Source organism: Centropristis striata, chromosome 10 (genome assembly GCF_030273125.1).
Source record: "Centropristis striata isolate RG_2023a ecotype Rhode Island chromosome 10, C.striata_1.0, whole genome shotgun sequence".
NCBI classification, from domain to species: domain Eukaryota; kingdom Metazoa; phylum Chordata; class Actinopteri; order Perciformes; family Serranidae; genus Centropristis; species Centropristis striata.
In genome coordinates this window covers 35,024,025-35,045,160 of record NC_081526.1, presented here as the reverse complement: position 1 = coordinate 35,045,160, position 21,136 = coordinate 35,024,025, and the positions used below count along the sequence as shown (strand labels likewise).

At 37.2% G+C, this 21,136-nt stretch overlaps 1 protein-coding gene across 1 annotated transcript in view; it reads left to right on the top strand.

Annotated features, from left to right (window-relative positions):
• Nucleotides 1–21,136, top strand: part of pikfyve (phosphoinositide kinase, FYVE finger containing) — a 41,557-nt gene that overhangs the window by 6,146 nt on the left and 14,275 nt on the right. Inside the window, exons 4-20 of the mRNA XM_059342513.1 lie at nt 2,206–2,315; nt 3,454–3,625; nt 5,132–5,339; nt 10,072–10,149; nt 11,170–11,326; nt 12,339–12,496; nt 13,658–13,769; nt 14,058–14,205; nt 14,612–14,776; nt 15,373–15,435; nt 15,513–15,642; nt 16,671–16,851; nt 17,525–17,599; nt 17,737–17,844; nt 18,099–18,239; nt 19,632–19,758; nt 20,693–21,136. The exon at nt 20,693–21,136 is cut by the window's right edge and continues 383 nt beyond it. Of these exons, the coding sequence (XP_059198496.1) occupies nt 2,206–2,315; nt 3,454–3,625; nt 5,132–5,339; nt 10,072–10,149; nt 11,170–11,326; nt 12,339–12,496; nt 13,658–13,769; nt 14,058–14,205; nt 14,612–14,776; nt 15,373–15,435; nt 15,513–15,642; nt 16,671–16,851; nt 17,525–17,599; nt 17,737–17,844; nt 18,099–18,239; nt 19,632–19,758; nt 20,693–21,136 (2,577 nt within the window). The remainder of the gene's footprint in view (nt 1–2,205; nt 2,316–3,453; nt 3,626–5,131; nt 5,340–10,071; nt 10,150–11,169; nt 11,327–12,338; nt 12,497–13,657; nt 13,770–14,057; nt 14,206–14,611; nt 14,777–15,372; nt 15,436–15,512; nt 15,643–16,670; nt 16,852–17,524; nt 17,600–17,736; nt 17,845–18,098; nt 18,240–19,631; nt 19,759–20,692) is intronic.

The window sequence follows — 21,136 nt, the reverse complement described above, 5'->3', positions numbered from 1 at the left end:
TAAAAATAAATCATGGCTAGAAGTGGGAACAACGCAAACATGTCTTTGAGCAGAATAACACAGTTAGAATGACAGAAATCAGAAAAATAAAAGAAGCGCAAGTTGAATTTTTGCACATCTATTTTACAATAATTCATAAAAATCAATATAAACAACATTTTCCCACAAGTGTTACCACTATATTAAAAAAAAAGTTTGCTCCACATGCTGCACATATTGAACTATTTCCATGTTTCCAACCTGTCTTGTCTTACATATTTCTAACAGGATCTGCTTACTTTCAACGATTTATTTTTGGCAATATGATGTAAAAAAAAACCAAGTGATTTTGCTGAATTATCACAATTTAAGCTTAGATTTGGTTATTTATGCCCAAGGACAGTTGGAAATGTGAAAATGATTACAAAATGTTCAAATATTTTCTGTTTTTAAAAGTTTCTAGCTGTGATAAAAAGTGTAATTTTGGTGATTTTAATTAGTTTTTTTAATAAGAAACATGCCTTCCAAATCCACTGGTAGTTTTTTGGGTTCAGAGGGTTAAATTTGTATGTATTGTCACATTAGTAATGTGACACTCTTACTGAGAACATTTTAAATATATACAGTCATGGAAAAATGATTAGACCACCCTTGTTTTATTCACTTTATTTTTAATTTGAATGCCTGGTACATTTGTCTGGACAAATATAATGAGAACAACAAAAATAGCTCACAAGAGTTTAACTTAAGAGCTGATATCTAGACATTTTCCATGGTTTTGGTTTTTCTTGATGATAACAAAAGTCATTATCAAGGACACTGTGGAAAATGGCTAGATATCAGCTCTTAAATTAAAATATCATTTTGGAACTCTGATGAATAATTAACTTAATGATTATAATCAAATTGCCATTTTTCATAGAAGAGGCCAACATCTCGTTTGTAGTGTACAACATTAAATGGACACCATGAACATCCCAAAAATGTATTTATTCTAAATAAACAAAGTAAAGCAAACAAAAGCACACAACATAATTTTTCCCATACACTGCAAAAAAAGAAAAGTTGGGTGAACTCAAAATTTCAAGGCAACAAACTTCGATAGAATTTTAAGTTGGACAATTAAACTAAATATTTAAAGTTTTGTTTTTGAGTTTGCTCAACTTTGAATTTCTCTGGCACGATTGTAACGGCGCTATGAAATGTCAGCTAATGTTGTGACCACAATTTTGAGTTAGCATTGATACGCTAATGGCTACTCTTGTAGCTGTAACAAGCAGCACCGCTAGCATCAGTTAGCCGCTAGCATCAGTTAGCCGCTAGCTTTCGCTAATGACCAAATTTCACAACAAAGAAATAAGAGTTAGCAGAACTATTGTCCCTTGTTGTGAACCCCAACTTAAAGATATAAGTAACAACAACTCACCAACTTGTTTTTGAGCAGACAACTGGCTTCCTTTGTTGTGCTAACTTACATTATTGCCCTAAATGTCAGTAATTTGTATTTCCAAGTTTTACCAACTTAAATCACTGTTTTAGGCCAAAAAATACAAGTTGGCTTTTTTGCAGTGTAACTGTAAATATATTTTGAGCCAGAGGAATCTTTAGCAGAACAGTCTTTTAGTTGATGTTTGATGTTTTTTGGGGTTGAAACTGTTTTTGAGTGTAACTTGAGCTCTCGTGTCTTTTCTGATTCCAGTGGATTGGCCAGGTGAGGGCTCTCCTGCACTGTGTGGTTTTACCAAAGATGCTTTTACTTTGACGTTAACAGCTCAGTCTGAGAGAGTGGCCTCACACAAACTGTTCTGTGTGTATGTGTGTGTGTGTGTGTGTGTGCGTGTGCATGCAGGTGTGTGTGTTTGCATTTTGGATAAAGCGCTTCTATTAGTCTTTGGTTTGCTCTAATGTTTTCCACTCAGGTACTAATAATTACTGGAATGATGTTTGTCAGGAATGAATTTGAAGCTAACCTGTTTCTGTTTCTGTTCTTTTTATTGATCGCATCATGACTTATTTTAGTTATAAGGTGCATTGTCAAATGTCAGGTCTGATGTTTGAATGCAGGAGTTAAACTATGAGCATTCAATATATTCAATTGATAAATAAGGCACATTTGACAATGCAGCAGCAGCAGCAGGATGCATCTTTAAAGAACTTGTTTTTTTCATTTCTTGTGTTTATTTCTGTTCTGTCTGTTTGTGTTTCTGTTTACCGAAACGATTTTAGACGGCAGCAGGAAATCTGACACGCCTTTAAGTAACCATGACCCTCGCACAGCCGTGCAGCTCCGCACTGCGCTGAAGAGGCTGAAGGAGATCATGGAGGGGAAGAGCCAGGTCAGCACGCCGTCTTTCTCACTACAGATATAATATATATATATATATATATATATATATGCATAAATCTATAAGTCCTGCAGCTCTGTGGAATCGGCACAATCATGGCGAGAAGTGGGAACAACTCAAACATGTCTTTGTGCAGAAGAGCACAGTTAGAATGACAGAAATCAGAAAAACGTGAAATTTCTCTGATGATTTTTTTTTTCAAATTGCAATGAAACAGAATTTATGTATAAACACTTTTCCAAGTGCTCACAATTGTCCTGAATGTTTTAAAAACATTTTTTTCGACATATTGTACATATTGAAGTATTGTCATGTTTCCAGCCTCTCCTGTCCTCTCCTCTCTGCTCTGTGTAAACAGCCTTTCTTGTCCTCTCCTCTCTGCTCTGTGTAAACAGCCTGACATGACAGAAATCAGAAAAACAGAAAAAGCACAAGTTGAGTTTTTGCACATTTATTCATAAAAATAAATATAAACAACATTTTCCAAGCACCCACAAGCGTTTCCAACCTCTCTTCTCTTATATATTTTTAACAGGATCTGCTTGAGATTAAGATTAAGATTTCCTTTATTAGTCCCACAGCGTCGAAAAACAATAAGTACTAAACAGCAGTATAAACTAGAAATATAAGAGGGGTATTAGTAAATAAACAAGTAAAATATATAATAAAGTATTCACAATTTACAATATAAACAAGTAGAAATATAAAAGGTATCAACATGTTTGCTTACTTTAAACTATATTATATTATTTTCATGATGTAGAAAACAAGTGATTTTGCTGAATTATCACTATTTTAAGCTTATTTGTGCCCGAGGACAGTTGGAAATCTGAAAATTCAACAATAATTAGTATAATAATAACTTATATAATAATAATACGTTTCTAGCGGTGATAAAAAGTGTAATTTTAGCAAATTTTTTTAAATGTATTTTTTAAATAAGAAAACATGCCTTCCTAATCCACCGGTAGGTTTTTGGGTTCAGAAGGTTAAATCTGTATGTATTGTCACAAAAGTATTGACTAATACTGTGAACATGTTTGATATGTTTCTGTGTTTTGAGCCATCAGCTGAACTCATGCAGTTTGTATTAAATGAATTTGTGATGGTTCCTGTCGTCCCTCTTCAGGACAGCGATCTGAAGCAATACTGGATGCCTGACAGTCAGTGTAAAGAATGTTACGACTGCAATGAGAAGTTCACGACCTTCCGCCGCCGCCACCACTGCCGGCTTTGCGGTCAAATCTTCTGCAGCCGCTGCTGCAACCAGGAGATCCCCGGGAAGTTCATGGGCTACACTGGTAGGTCTTAATACAGGTCTGGTGTGAAGAAACAAGGGGGAACAAAAGTGTGTTATATAACGTGTGTATTACCTCAGTATGATGCTCATTTCCATCATTTAAAAAAAATTTCTTTTTTGGAACTTTATTGCCTTTATGCACATTTACAGACAATTAACATCACAAAGGAAAACAAATCAAAACCTTTTGAGATTGGGTCTCATCTGTCACACAAATGGCACTGTAAAGGGTATTACACATATTTTATCTGGTTCTGTATTCCAAAAAATAAATAAATAAATAAATAAATAAAAATAAAAAGGGATAATTTAGATGATAATAGTGTATAAGAGTCTTAAGCAATATAGTCTGTAACTGGGCCCACCTTCTCATAAAAACAGGTACTTTTAGCTGTAATTGGGCAGTCATTTATTCCATCATGTAAACATGTTTCACTTTCTGTAACTGAGTGATCATGGTTATTCATCCAATTTATAGTAATAATTTTTCTTGCAATCATCAACAAAATGTGTAATATATAACATTGTTCTCTGGTTAACAGGTGGTCAGGAAACACATCTAATTTCCATCATTTTAATTATAAAATCTCAGCAGTATAATTATGACTTAAGACTTTACATCAACACTGTGTGTGTTTGCATGTTAATGTCCCACACAAACTGTTTTTTGTTGCAGTAAACAAGTGCAACAAAATGGCAGCAGCTTCATTCGAACTACCGAATGGGAAACATTCAAGTCTCTGAATTTTTCACAATAGAAGCCTCTAATTCCAATTTCAAATTGCTTATATATGATGTTGTTCATATTTAAAGCATCTATATGTACTATGTATGATGTACACTAATAATAAATAATATATAATAAAAAAAAAAAATATATATATATATATATATATATATATATATATTATAATAAATATATAAGTATATTTTATTGTGAAAAAGTAAAGAAATAAAAGAATAACAAAGAAAATATAAAGGACCAAAATAAGAAAATGAATAAATAAAAGTAGGCTAGCATGATGATATACATGCACACACACACACACACACACATATATATATATAACATATCTGTCTATGTAAGTAAAATTATTATTAAATGCTTGAGGACTTTTATTTATTTTTTAATTTTTATTTTTTAAATGCATACAGGAGGAATTGAGCTTATTTTAATATTAAATGTAATGAATACATTTACTGGAGCAGATCAGAAAACAAAGAGGTCTCATAATAAAATATGACAATATGACAAAGTGTGACTTTGAATCAGACCTGATTACTGACAGCAGCCCTGATGCACACCGATTCATTACTTTAGACTAGAGTTGAAGCTTTATTACAGACAGGCCTTTTACTTAAAGGCCTGTCTGTAATATCAGCTGGTTCCCTCTGCAGCGGTAAATAAAGGCCCAGAGAATATATCATAGTTATTAATTTATCATGAAATGTTGAGATTAGTTTCCTCCGCAGTAAAACACTCCTGCTGTCGTCTCTTGTCTCCCAGGTGACTTGCGTGCCTGCACGTACTGCCGTAAAATCGCGCTCAGCTATGCTCACTCGGCGGACTCGGGCTCCATCGGCGAGGACCTGAGTGCCCTGTCGGACTCGCCCTGCTCCGTGTCCGTGCTGGAGCCCAGCGAACCACGGACGCCCGTCGGAGGACGCAAAGCCAGCAGGAACATCTTCCTGGAGGAGGACCTGACCTGGCAGAGGTAACACACACACACACACACACACACACACACACACAGGTATCAGTTTATATACACAGAAAAAGTATTATTATAAACTGAATAGTTCAGATCAAGTGTGACTTTGAATCAGACCTGATTGCTGACAGCAGGCTTGGGCGGTATCTGTTTTATCGTTGTATAAGATGTGATATGAAACATTTCATGTCTTAATTTATAGGCTTGTCACAATAACGCATTTTTAGCACGATATATTTTCCCAGAAACTATCACGATAAACGATCATATTGTTGTATCGATGTCGTTTTAGTTTTCTCACGATATTATTACGTAATAAGTCCATCCTTTTCAGCAGCAATGACTTTTTAAAGCTCAAGAATATTAAACATTGGAATTAAAATGTGGAGAAGAAATCTTAAAACATCCTCGATAAATAAAACATAAATAAATAAACTAAAACCAAAGCAAATAAAATAGACTTTCAGGCTCTGTTAACAATACATTGCACTGAGATAAAAAAAAATATGTATTGTATTATGTTATTATTAAAATAACATAAAAACAGCTGGAATGGCTGCTTGGGAAATATAGTTGTTTTTTTTCAGCATTTCAGCCTGTCAAACATTTGCAGCATTATTTTAAACACAACACAAAAAAGCAAAAAAAAAAATCACAAAAAGTCACGCATGTAAACGACAACATATTGAGTCCAGAAAAAAAGTATGTGTAATATGGAAATGTTGGTCTCTAAAAAGTATGTCCATCTATATGACTCAGTACTTTGACTACTGGAAATGGACTTTTCCATCATATTCTGATGTATTCAGATGCATCTGTATAAGCTGCACATTTTTACAATTGAAGAATACAGATTGCTTTGGGCCTACATGATTCATGAAAATGTAAAGAAATAGCCATTTCATTTCATATAATTGTTTTGTCTGAAGAGCCACACACTGCAAAAAAAGAAAAGTTGGGTGAACTCAAAATTTCAAGGCAACAAACTTCGATAAAACTTTAAGTTGGAGAATTAAACTAAATATTTTAAGTTTTTTGTCAACTCAACTGTAAGTTGTACTAACTTACAATTTTACATTGTAATAACTTTTAATCCTTACTTCTGCAATGTGCTGAATAGGCACGATTGTAACGCCGCTATGAAATGTCAGCTAATGTTGCGACCACAATTTTGAGTTAGCATTGATACGCTAACGGCTACTCTTGTAGCTGTAACAAGCAGTGCCGCTAGCATCAGTTAGCCGCTAGCATCAGTTAGCCGCTTTCGCTAATGAATTTCACCGCTTTCCTGCATTTCACAACAAAGAAATAAGAGTTATCAGAACTATTGTCCCTTGTTTTGAACCCCAACTTAAAGATATAAGTAACAACAACTCACAAACTTGTTTTTGAGCAGACAACTGGCTTCCTTTGTTGTGCTAACTTACATTATTGCCCTAAATGTCAATAATTTATATTTCCAAGTTTTACCAACTTAAATCACTGTTTTAGGCCAAAAAAATACAAGTTGGCTTTTTTGCAGTGCATGTGTCTCCAGAGCCGCCGGTTGCCACCCCGAAATAGATGATAAATCAGGGTATGATTTGATTTACAGGTGGCTGTTATCAGGATAGAAGCAGAACAATGCATATCCATGGCAACGTGGACATCTAAACAGCCGTGAACCTTTTTTAAGTCAAACTGTCTGGATTTCTTTACACCCTGTTATACTGTAATTACCGCACCGGCCTCGCTGGTAATGTTAAATGATGATAAATTAGATTTTTGATTTCATTCCTCCACACCTGCTCTTCATCTCCACTCAAATCAACCAAATATAATTAAAATCCTGACTTCCATCTTGCTTGCTGTTGTTTTGATGTGGTGTTTTTGTCGTGTTGTTTTTCTAATGATGGAAACACGCTGCCCTAGTTTTTCTGTCTGAATGTCCTGAATCTGCTTGCTTTTTCTGTCGTGATTTCCTGCTGTTTAAAACGTGTGTGTGTGTGTGTGTTTAGTGTGTGTGTGTGTGTGTGCACCCTGTGCATGGTCAAGACTCATGAAACAGAATCATGGCATGTTAGATATGCAGCATCTCTGTCAGTTTAAGACGTATTAACTGTGAAGGAAGATGTAAAGGAAACTTATGAGACTCTCTGGATGCAGCATGTGATCAATAATGCAACGTGGAAAAACTCTTTCTAATTTATGAATAACTTCAAAGAGGAAAAGAAGGAACATCTGATTAAGAAGCATGACTGTTTGGACACGAGGACTCCTCTAATCTTTCTCTTTAAATCACTTTCTGTCTAAATAGTTTGATCAAAGATTTCATTAACCCTCTATGCACACAGCGGCCAGTTGTTAGATGCATGTGTTGTTGTGACGGCGTGCAGTTGTTGTGTTGTGGTGAGCTGGCTGCTTGTTTTTTCTGTCGACCTGCCTCAAAGACGATCTGTTTCCTCTCTCTCTCCTGGCATAGAAAAACTCCTATTGGGATGAGAAAGAAGTGAGTCTTGCTGTTTGTTTTATTCATTTTTCACATCTGTCTGAGCTCGGGATGCACCGATGGCGTTTAAAAAAAACAAAAAAACAATTCGACCGATAACTGATACGGTTTTTGTAGTTATTTATTCTGTTTTTGGTAGCCATGAATGCCCTCTTTTGTGCCAAGCAAAAAAAGAAATATAACTGTTTCAGAGTTGGATTTTAAGCATTTTATTACACTATCTGTGGATTAGCACAAAATCAACCACAAAAATGTATAACATTTAATATATAAGATATTTTAAAAAGTACTTTTAAGAAACTGCCTCAGAAGCCTGAAGAAAAAACAGAAAATCATAACAGAAAAGTTATTTTTAAGCATTTTATTTTAAACCATGCACATTTATGAAAGAACCTTTAACATAACTGAAAAGAATGTAGGGAGTGCTGCAGTAGATTAAAAAATAAATGTGCAAAAGTATGAGTGGAAAAAAACAAGTGCTCTTTGAGGATTGGGTGAAAGGTAAAGGAGAATAAAAAAGCATCACTCTCTTATTTATGGCTGAAGGTAAAAGTGTAAATGGACTTTTTGACTCAAAATAGTCTTCATCGGGTTGTTTTTTTACACGCATTATTCTCTTTTTAAAGCTGCTATCTACTCAATTAGAATACTTTTCCAGTTATTGCATAGAAAACAAGTGTGAGATCTGAATGTGATGCAAATTTAACTTTTTAAACAACAAACAAACTATAGAGCTGTTAGTTTACCTGATATTAAAGGGAACATAGATTCCTTACTCTACATACTAAGCACATACAAGTCACAGACACAACCCGTTTTAAATTGTAGTACAATCATTTATTGACGGTAGATTTAGCAAAAAAATCCTCCTCAAGCTTTAATTATGTCTTGAAACAATAAATGGTAATAATAAGCTTTATTTCATGACTCTTCTGTTGCATAAAAGGAAGAGTTAAAGGCACAATATGTAACTTTTCAGCATTAAAATGTCAAAAAATGTGTTTTTGCCTCAATCTTAAATGTTTCAAAAAATATCCAAAGAGAAAACCAAAATTTCAATCACAGACATCGTCTGGTTCAACACCACGGCAACTGTCATAAATAGACTTTTTTTAATCCAGTTTAAGTCACATACACTTTTCAGATGTTGGTGGTTTTTATCTCTTTATTTTAACCCTTTTAGACCGAAGGGAGCGTCACATTTTTTAATGCCGGTAGAATTGCAACCAAATTAGACAAAGCAATAATTCTTTTTGCAGATAAAACCAGAAGATTTAGCATCGCTGTTTGCTTACACTCATGGGTTTGTAGAAATCCAGTAAAAACCACACAACAAAACTTTATAATCCAGACCAGTCCGCGGGTATTCACAGCACTTCCTACGTTGGGAAATTTGTCATCAAGTTGTGAGCATGAACTGTCACATGTTTTTTCAACACACACAGCTCACACACTCCCTACATACAGATTTAGTTGAATTATTGTAAATTGGTTGTTTTGATGTAAATGCTGTGTTTTTGCAAATATGTACTATGTGCATTATATTTTAGTTTTGGTTATAGTTTATAAAAAAATAGTGCATCTCAAAAAGCAAATTATGAACACACTCAAAATAAATTTCCTGTGGTTTGAAAGGGTTTCATGCAACTTTTTTCCATTTACACATTTGAGGGATACAGCTGATATATTTCTGTATTTAGAAAAATATGTATAAAAGAAACCACCATTTTCATTTTGTGTGTGTGTTTTTTGCACTTTTAATCAATTTATTTAATCAGTATGGAAACAAGTCCATATATATTATTAAACTATGGGATGTAAGGGTTGTATTGATGTATAGCACATGAAAATGCTCCAAAAAATGACATGTCAGCATGTAAAAATATGAATATCTGCTCTGGCGGTCTTGCTCTATGCTAGGTCTAAAATGGTTAACCAGATGAAAGATTTTAGTTGCAGAGAAACAAGCTGAGCAAACATTAGCAGCAAAAGACAATAAAAATAAAAATTAGCATTAAAATGATGGTCCGTTTTTGTCGTTCAGCCGGTGAATCGGTGCATCCTCAGTCTGAGCTTTAGCTGTCTGTCAGTGAAGCTTTCTAGCTCTTTAAAAAGAAAAAAGTCTTCCGCATGCTCAAATTCACTGATCATAAATCAACTAACGTAGAGGAAGTGTGAAGGAGCCACAGACAGACTATAAATCTGTGTGTGTGTGTGTGTGTGTGTGTGTGTGTGTGTGTGTGACAGTATGATCCACCAGGAACAGCAGCCCTCCAGACTCACCACGCTGCAGGAGGACGTCGGCAAGTCGCCTGCCAGGAAAAGGTCTGTCGCTCCCTTTATTTGTTTAAATTAGTGCAGTGCCCGTAGGAAGTATGTATTCGTATAGTTCGAGATTGTATTTTGTAGCTAATGCTAATGCCTCTTGCTAGCGTAACCTTAAATAACACAGAAACACTATCTTTCTGTCCGTATTATGCTTAGCAGTCAGTTAATAAAGTTTTGTTTTTACTGTTTTCAATGGATCAAACTGATGTGGAAGAAAGGGCTTAAATCTCCGCTTAGCATGCTAATCGTGAGCTAGCACATTACGCTGTATGCAGCACCAAAAGTACAGTAACATGAACCCAATTAGCTGATATACTATATTGCATGTAAGTATCTCATATCAAATGATTATGGGCATTACGCTAAGCAACATGAATGTCATCCCTGAATTACATAGTAATGCAACATAAGAAATGAATAAAGCTAAATCTCCGATTAGAATGCTAATCGCGCTACAACAACGTCTGCAACTCCATAAAACACTTACTTTTCATGAGGTACCACACCATCCAGCACATACACATTGAATATTGATATTCACTGGAAATTATTTGAATATTACTGGAAAATCGAACCTTGTAGCGCACTTTAAAACTGAAAGATAGGTAGGCTAAATAGACTTATAGATGAGATGAGTCAGGCCTGGAAATCCAGAGTGAATTGTGTTACTGACCAGGTGTAGGCCTTTCACACAATGGGGCGGAGCTCCTCTGAAAGGGGGCGGAGCTCCCCTAAAAGGCGTCCGATCGGAAACAGTGCAATGCTGCAACACGTCCTACGTAAATAAGGCTTTTTTTAAAATAAATTCAAAAACGCACACCTTCGTGCCATGCACAAGCAACATACGAAATCTTCAGTCTGACTAACGATCAGCGAGATATGCCCTAGACACACACACACACACACACACACACACACACAGACGCCTCTTGCTTTCTAGATAGATGTGTTAAATGTGTCCCAGCATGATCCAGTCAGCTCAGCAGTGAGAACTCTTGGTGTTCGTCTCTTCTGCAGGTCGGCCAGCGTGACCACTCTGTCCCTGGACCGCTCCGGCTCCTCCATGGTGCCGTCCTACGACTCCTCGGTCAGCCCGCCCACCAGCCGGGCCATGTCCGGCACCAAGAGCGGCTCCAAGTTGGACCACAGCGAGGAGGAGAGGAAGATCCTGCTGGTGACTGCCCCGTCCTTTCACTTTCACATTTTATAATAACAAACAATGTGAAAAGGATCGTAGAATTATCAGCTGAATCTGCAGCTGCTCTCATCTTTTCAGACATTTATAGCTACCATTTTATTGTTTATTCGACAATGCACAATTACAAAATTAAAGTCGCAAATATTGAATTAATCACGAGAATAAAGTTGAAAACATTTAATTAATTACAAGAATTAAGCCAACATAATTGGTAGGCTGTTCTAGATGTCTCTGGATTCAAAATCTTAACAATCACTCGGATTGTTTCTCTGAATGACCGGCTGATGCATCCACCGATAGCCCTGCAGTCCACTTTCAGCCATTTCCTCTTCCACAAAAGCCGCAATTTCCTCCAAGTCCATCTGGTTCCTTCTACGGAAAAGACGCAATTTCTTGCATATTATTTTTTTTATGATAATGTGATGATGATGTGCCAAAAGATTTAGTAATATTTTCAACTTTATTCTCTGAATTAATTCAATATTTACAACTTGTATCTTGTTAATATATATATAATATATATATTTTCCTTTACCTTTTTTGTTCCTTGGAAATATTCCTAAAGGCCATAGCAAAAGTGACACATTCATTTTGAAGAACTTTGTGTCTGCTGCATCCAGAGGAACACTCTAAAATGGGAATCATCTTGCTTTTCTTTAACCCTTTTTTATGCATTATGAACTCTACCTGTCTCCTTTTTGATCTTTTCTTCTTTCTTCTACTGATTTTGCTGTAAAGTTTCAGCCCTGTCCATACAAAAATTAAAATAAAATAAAAGTTTTAACAAAAATCACAGTAGAACAAACACTTGGTTACCTATACATTCTTACAAACATTATACTGATGGAAATAAAAGCCAGTTCGTACAGTAACGGATCAGTAAAGGTCGGCCATAAACATTGTTATTGCAGGTTTAATTCCCTTTTTTAGTCCGGTTTTGGAGGAGGAACATGCATTCTGACTGTTAACCCTCGCTGACTTCCTGCAGGACTCGTCCCAGCTGAAGGACCTGTGGAAGAAGATCTGTCACAACAACACGGGGATGGAGTTCCAGGACCACCGCTACTGGCTGAGGACGTACCCCAACTGCATCGTGGGAAAAGAGCTCGTCAACTGGCTGCTGAGGAACGGCACCATCTCCACCAGGTGACACGTCACGTTTTACTCACTGTGTCCTGCAACTTTATGGAAATCTATTGTTTTCTTAACAAGTTGCAAGTTATAAAACAGTAACACATTTATTTATTTATTTATTTTAAATGGCCAAAAGAGCATCTTTTAGAGCCAAGAGGAGAGGACAGGAGAAGCTGTTTACACAGAGCAGAGAGGAGAGGACAGGAGAGGAGAGGCTGTTTACACAGAGCAGAGAGGAGAGGACAGGAGAGGAGAGGCTGTTTACACAGAGCAGAGATGAGAGGACAGGAGAGGCTGTTTACACAGAGCAGAGAGGAGAGGACAGGAGAGGCTGTTTACACAGAGCAGAGAGTAGAGGACAGGAGAGGCCGTTTACACAGAGCAGAGAGGAGAGGACAGGAGAGGAGAGGCTGTTTACACAGAGCAGAGAGGAGAGGACAGGAGAGGAGAGGCTGTTTACACAGAGCAGAGAGTAGAGGACAGGAGAGGCCGTTTACACAGAGCAGAGAGGAGAGGACAGGAGAGGAGAGGCTGTTTACACAGAGCAGAGAGTAGAGGACAGGAGAGGCTGTTTACACAGAGCAGAGAGGAGAGGACAGGAGAGGCTGTTTACACAGAGCAGAGAGGAGAGGACAGGAGAGGCTGTTTACACAGAGCAGAGAGGAGAGGACAGGAGAGGCCGTTTGCACAGAGCAGAGAGGAGAGGACAGGAGAGGCTGGAAACATGACAATACTTCAATATGGACAATATGTGGAGAAAACTGTGTTTAGTAATTCTCTTTTGGTCGTTTGAGTATTTTTTGTCATTTTGTGTCTTTTTTTATACAACATTTGTGACACTTGGGGGCACTTGGAACAGTGTTTATATACAAATTCTCTTTTATTCACAAAATAGAAAAAATAATTTAACAGAAATTCAGGATGTTTTTTCTCTTTTTTTTCTGATTTCTGTCATTCTAACTGTGTTATTCTGCACTAAGACATGTTTGAGTTGTTCCCACTTCTAGCCATGATTGTGCTGATTCCACAGAGCTGCAGGACTTTTAGATTCATATAGATTTTATATATTGCAGTGAAACATGAGGACACAAGAAGGTTCAGTTACAGCTGCTCTTGTTCTTGTGTTTTATCGTCCCGCCCTCTCATCCTGATGTGTGTGTGTGTGTGCTGCAGGGCGCAGGCCATCGCCATCGGCCAGGCGCTGGTGGACGGACGCTGGCTGGACTGTGTCACGCACCACGACCAGCTGTTCAGGGATGAGTACGCTCTCTACCGCCCCCTGCAGGTAACACACTGCAAAAAAAAAGAAGAAACATTTCAAATCAGGTTTACATTTTCCTCAGGACACTTTAACCCATTGAGGCCTAAAACGCCTGTAAAAACTGAAGTTTTTCTGTAAATTCAACAGAAGTCAACGCTTCTACTCAATAATAGATTTTTCAGCCTCTGTAGCAGATAGAAATTAAATTCAAAAAGTATTAGAGAGCTTATACAAATACTACAAAACGACGTATCCGCTTTCCAGGCTTCAATGGGTTAAAACAGGCCGCTGACGTCTCTCTGTCTCTCTCAGAGTACAGAGTTCTCCGAGACGCCGTCTCCAGACAGCGACAGCGTGAACTCTGTGGAGGGACACTCGGAGCCGTCCTGGTTCAAGGACATCAAGTTTGATGACAGCGACACGGAGCAGCTGGCAGATGAGACCGACTACACCACGCCCAGTACGTCCCACTGGCTCATTCTGTAGGGAAACCTGCAGCCTCTGTAGTTCGGTTTTACAAACTACTTGTTCTCCACCTCGTCACGGACAAACAGACTCAGAAAGTTTCTACCCAACAACTGTCATTGCCCTGAAAGCCTCCAAGAAATAAATTTAAAAAAAACCTAAACATTTCAATACTGTGGAACAAAAGTGCAATATATTTATATTTATTATTTACGTGCAGTAACTCCCATTATGTCCCTGTAAATTTCCCAAACCTGCTGCTTCCCCTTCTTCTTCTTCTTGTGCTTACTTATTAGATTTTCGTACATTTTTTTCATTTTTTTTTTGCATATTGCACTAAAACAACTCTTTTTTATTTTCGCTGTACCTCTGTAAAATCTGTCTGTCTGTTGTGTGTTCAGACTCTGCGAGTCCCAGTAAGAGGACGTCTGTCAGCAGCTTCCAGTCAGTGGTGGACAGCGACTCGGCTGCTTCCATCAACCTCAACATGGAGCAAAACAACGTCAACTTCCACATCAAGAAACAGTCCAAGTATCCACACGTGCCTTCCACCGCCGAGCAGAAAGGTAAATAACAAATGCACCGTGTTATATAAAAAAACATAACCTGCATAAAAGCACCGCCTACTTACAAATCAGTTCTCTTGACAATTTATAATAATATAGATTTTTTCTATTCCTAATTTTATGGATTGTTTCCCATCTCAGTGGTATGGTCAAAAACATATTTAATTTTATATTTTTATATATTTATTTTTCATTCATCCCTCTTTTTGTTTTTTTACTTTTTGTCTTTTTATCAATATTATCTAGTTTTTTATTACATTTTATTGTTGTTATTTCTTCTTGTTTTGTCTTTTTTTTAAATCTAGTTTTTATTTCACCCTATTTATTTCACTTGGTTTTACTACAGTTACTCTTTAATGTTTCTTTCATTTTCATTTATTATTATACTGTTGTTTTTTTCTTTTTTTCTCATTTTTATTGATTTTGAGCATTGGTCTCTAGTTTTTAAATTACAAAAAAAAATGCAATAAAGTCTGATTGAGTGACTGACTTTGTCTGTGTTGCTGCAGATTCAGAACTGTATTAAGTTTTTAATTAATTAACTGATAAAAGAAGTAAACACAAAGTAATAATAAAATCCTGTATTTGTCTACCAGCTGAGTTCCTTCTGTCGGAGGACGGAGGACAGAATATTGTGATCAGTGACGCCTTCATCAAAGGTAGGAGCTCTTTCTCGTTGACGTAATGAGACGCGTGTTGACTTGTTTGAACCGTTGGTGACTCGGCGTCTCTGCAGAGTCTCTGTTTGACCGCCGTGTGGAGGAAAAGGCCAAAGAGATGCTGTTCACGCCGCTGGGCTGGCACCACAGCTCGCTGGATCAGCTACGAGAGGAGAACGGAGAGAAGAAAGCCATGGAGCGGCTGCTGTGAGTCCAATATAATACTGTTATTATAAATGTATATGTATATGTGTGTTTATTATACTGTTATTATAGGTCACATTGTCCCCTGGGGCTGCAAATTTCCAGCTTCTCCCTATTAAATTTGTGATTTTTTTCCCACCCAATCATTAAGTCTATAAAATGTAAAAAATATTTTAAAATAAATAAAAATGTATATTATGATTTCCCAAAGGTCAAAATGATTTCGGAAAATTACTTCTTTTGTTTGATTAAAAATTGAAAAAGCCAATAATATTTAATCTAAAATAATATGATTTAGAGAAAAGCAACAAGTCCTCATTACTTATTTATTTTATTTTATAACAAACAATTAATTCTATTCAATTCTATTATTCCATTTATTTAATAGCAAAACAGTAAAAAACATATCAATCCGTGTATCATTCGTTCTTTCGGCACAATCTACGCAGTCAAACTTCCGGGTCACGTAAACCCGACCAATTAAATATTAAAATCAAAATTCAGTCCTGGTGCCCGTTTTTCCATTTCGTATTTTTGATCTGAGCCTGATATTGAAATATGAAAAAACAAGCATTTTTTTTTCGTTTTTTTGTGTTATAATAGAAAACTTGATACTTGAAATGGGTCAATTATAGTCAGTTGATACATGTGGTAGTATAGTTTCTCCAAAAATAGAGAAAAAACACCATTATTATTATTGTATGTTTAAAAATTGGAGAAAAAACCCTGTCATAGTATGGTTTAGTATGTCGAAAAAAGTCAAAAAATGGTCATAGAGTATTTTGTCCAAAAAATGCCAAAAAACTTCATAGAATAGTACAAGCTTTTTTGCAAATAAGATGGGAAATTATATTGCTATTTGGGAATTAAATGTTTCATTATATATATTTCTTATAAAACAGATTAGATAAATTACTGTACCAACCAAAGATTATGTTAGCACTTCTCTTACAGGTGAGTAATTTTTCAAGAGGAATATCTAACATGCTGGTGATGTTTTTATCTGATCGTCTCTGCCTCTGTGTGTCCAGCTCTGCCAACCACAGCCACATGATGGCGCTGCTGCAGCAGCTGCTCTACAGCGAGTCTCTGTCTCTGTCCTGGAGGGACATCATCGTCCCCGTGGTGCGGCAGGTCGTCCAGACCGTCCGGCCTGACGTCCGCAACTGTGACGACGACATGGACATCCGACAGCTCGTCCACATCAAGAAGGTCGGACAGCCAAGTTTATAAATATCACATATGTAAACACCCTCACCTCTCTGGACCCCAACCCAATCCATTTGATGCATCCAATTTTTATTTCTTTTATCAATTTTTTTTAGTGAGCACACTGGGCATCCTGTAATTATTTATCTATTGTTGTTATATAATAATATATATGCTATTTTTTATATTTTTTTCTCTTTCCCCTCCCTTTATATTACTATATATATTTGTATTTCTCTTCTTTTTATTTATGTACCTATTCATCATCACCTACTAATGAATTATTTTTTTAAATGTATTCATTTTTATTATTATTATTCATTTTTCTTTCTCTCTCTCTCTCTCTCTCTATATATATATATATATATATATATAGAGAGAGAGAGAGAGAAGTTTATATATATATATATATATATATATATATATATATATATATATATCTTCGCCTACTATTTAATTATTTTGTTTTTAATTTTTATTTCTTTATTTTATATTATTATCATTATTATTTATTTATTTATTTTCTGGTTCTTTGTTCTAATGTACCAAAGGTCAGACAGAAACTCATGAGTTTCATTTAAATACACTGATGAGACTTTCTGCTTCAGGTGTTTTTAGAAATAAAACTGAAATAAAACAAAACTGTTTGTAACTGTTGTAACTGTTTGTGCTACAGATTCCTGGAGGAAGGAAATTTGACTCGACGGTTGTAAACGGCTTTGTTTGCACCAAGAACATCGCCCACAAGAAGGTAGAGTCACGCCACTCTGTTTCATCTTTTCACCTCTTTAAAATCAGCTCTCTTGTCCAGAAAATAACAAGCATATCTGTAATTAAAACACACACAGTGAAGCTTGTGTTCATATTAACCGGAGACCTGTTTTACAGATGAACCCGTACCTAAAGAACCCTAAAATCCTGCTGCTGAAGTGCTCCATCGAGTATCTGTACCGCGAGGAGTCCAAGTTGTCCTGCATCGACCCCATTGTGCTGCAGGTCAGTTGGTCGCTCTGACTTGCCTCCTTTGCTTCATTTTTCTTTTTTCTTTTTCTTTTTATGCAAATAGAATACAGACAGTACCACAGCAATATATTGGTACTCCAATGTAGAATACAATTGTGGCAAAAAAACAACAACAACATGACATTGTGGACGATACATCCAAGTTACAGAAGGTACAATATACTTAACATAAATCTTTGCTTCAGTTTTCTGAAACTAAGAGTGATTTCACTTTGTCCCTCTCTCAGGAGCGAGAGTTTCTGAAGAACTACGTGCAGCGCATCGTAGACGTGCGGCCCACGCTGGTGCTGGTGGAGAAGACGGTGTCTCGTATCGCTCAGGACATGCTGCTGGAGCACGGCATCACACTCGTCATCAACGTCAAACCGGTCAGCACAGAAAAGTGTTATTTCACTTCTTTCAGCCAAGGTTCCCTTAAAACAGCCATTCTCAACCTTGGGGTCCCGACCCCAATTGGGGTCATGAGATGATTTCTGGGGTTGTTTTAGTTGTTGTCTGCTTCATTATTTGTCCAAAATTTGTCGTATCAACTGAGTTTGTATGAAAAAAACTAGCGTGTTGTTGCTTTTTTACCGCAGCTGCAGTTTGTTAGCTATAACTGATGCTGGAAAAACGGAACGATGGCTGCAAAGAAAAGCAGGGGTCGCAGACAACATGCATGTTAAATTGGGGGTCGCGACTCAAAAAGGTTGAGAACTACTGCCTTATAAGACAGAGAATACATCGGGGATATTCATGTATTATCTTTGAATAATTGGCCTTTTTTAACACTTCTACAGTGTAGCAAACTCTTTGAAAACACTTTATTGTGAAGGTGGTGTTTTAAACATTCTTGGATCTTCAGTAAATCGCCTTTAACTTTGTAAATTTAGGTTTTAAAGGAAAGGAAGAAACAAACAGTTTTTGTCTGTTCCTTTAATTTGTTCAGTCACAAAACATATTTTTCGTTTTTTCATAACCTCTAATTTAACATGACAAGATGTGAAATAATCAGTATACTGAATAAACTCTATTTACTGTGTATAAATATGTAATTTACCACAGCTGTAAGGTGCTGGAAAAGCTTTAAAAAGCTTCTTGAAATCTCCTAAAAAGTGCTTGGATGAGGTGTAGGAAGACTTGTGGTGTAGTGAGGAAAGAACAAGGCAAGGCAAGTTCATTTATACATCACATTTCAGCTACTAGACGATCCAAAGTGCTTTATTTTAGTCAAATAAAAGAGAACATGCAAAAGCAACATATTATAAAGGGACAGTTAAATACAATTAAATATCAGAGCCAGAAGACTCAAGATAAGAACAAGTTCAAATGGAATAAAACAGGTAATAGCCAGAATAAAAGTCCCAGTGCAGTATAAGAAAGGACAAACAGTGATGCAATGTACAGTATATGTTTTGGGCTTTTATTTTGAAAGCTAAGACTGTAACATAATTTGCTGCTATTAAAAATGTGGGAGACAATGAAGGCTTGTTTTTTTCTTCTCTGCATTTTTAATTTATGACCTTTGTGTGTTTAGACCCTCGGCTTCATCAGGAAAAACTAAAGTGCCGACATCGTCATTTTTTGTGCCATAATTTAGCTTTTATTTCCCAGGAGATTGTGAAGTGAAAGTGAGAGTTACTGGGCACCAATCAAAAGAGAGATTTTCATAAACATCACATCATGCAATCAGCATTTACTTCAGTCAAAAAACAGTTTTCATGGTTTCTCTGGCTAATTGTCTTTGCCACTTTATCATTTTTCTTCCTTGTGGATTTTAGCAAGTGTTGGACCGTGTGAGCCGAATGACTCAGGGAGACTTGGTGATGTCGATGGACCAGCTGCTCACCAAACCTCGTCTGGGAACCTGCCACAAGTTCTACATGCAGCCCTTCACCTTGTCCAACAGTAAGAAAATCCTCCACTCTCTCTGTGAATCCTGCTGCCAGATAATAACTGTCAAGTGGCCCTCATAGTCTAGACTATCACTCTTGTGAGGTTTAGGCTACTTTTACATGACGACGGTCTGAACAGAAGCTGATTTAATTCAAAAAAAAATTTCAATTTCAGATTAGAAACAAGTTTATCAATGTGCAGTTTAAAGCAGCTATTCTCAACCTTGGGGTCGGGACCCCAATTGGGGTTGCGAAATGACTTCTGGGGGTTGCCAAATCATTTTGGAAGTCAGCTCTGTCTCCACTGTGTTAAAGTGTTCATGTGTTTTAGTCTTTTTGGTCAGTAAATGTCATTTTTTGGTCATTTTGTGTCTTTTTTGGTCATTTTGTTTCCTTTTTATGGTAATTTTGTGTCTTTTTTTAGTCATTTTGTGTCTTTTTTGGTAATTGTGTTTCTTTTTTGGGTTATTTTGTGTCTTTTTTTTGTCATTTTGTGTCTTTTCTGGTCATTTTGTTTCCTTTTTTTGGTCATTTTGTTTCTTTTTTGGGTGATCTGAACTGTGCGTGTGAGATTCTGTTCAGTGAGCGAGGGTCATGGACAACATGCATGTTAAATTGGGGGGTAGCGACTCAAAAAGGTTGAGAACTACTGGTTTAAAGGACAGGTTCTCATCAATTACAATGCCGAGGTATTTGTAAGGTGTAACCAGATCAATTTAACCCCTTGAACAGTGGACAATCTAGGAAGGTGAGATGGAGTCTGTGCTTGCCATTTGAAAAGAGCATGGTCTTTGTGAGTGAGTGCCTGCAGATCGTCTCCATGGTAACCTTAATCAGCTGCCTTCAGGCTTGGAGACTCACCGAAAACTGATGCACTCATGCAGAGATGGGCGCAGCCTGCAGCTCAACTCAACAATAATCCTGTTTCTTATTGTGTGTCCTTCCAGACGAAGCGAAGACTCTGATGTTCTTCGAGGGCTGTCCTCTTCACCTCGGCTGCTCCATCAAGCTGCGCGGCGCAGCGGAGTACGAGCTGGCGAGGGTGAAGGAGATCATCATGCTGATGGTGTGCGTGGCGTACCACTCCCAGCTGGAGATTTCTTTCCTCATGGACGAGTTCGCCATGCCGCCCAGCCTGGCCCAGAGCACCTCGTTCCCCTGCCTGCTGGAGGGCGCCTCCGTCGAGGAGAAGGAGGAGGACGGAGAGAGCCGGGAGGCGGTGGACTCTGGACAGCCTGAGGAGGAAGGGCTTCCCTCTGAGTCTTCATCCAGAAACGGAGATTCAGACTCTCTCAAGGACAAACCGATCTTTTCCTGCTCCGTCCAGGAGGAGGACGCCACCAGCGCAGAGACAAAAATCTCCTCGCCGTTTGCCAGTAACCTCTCAGCGC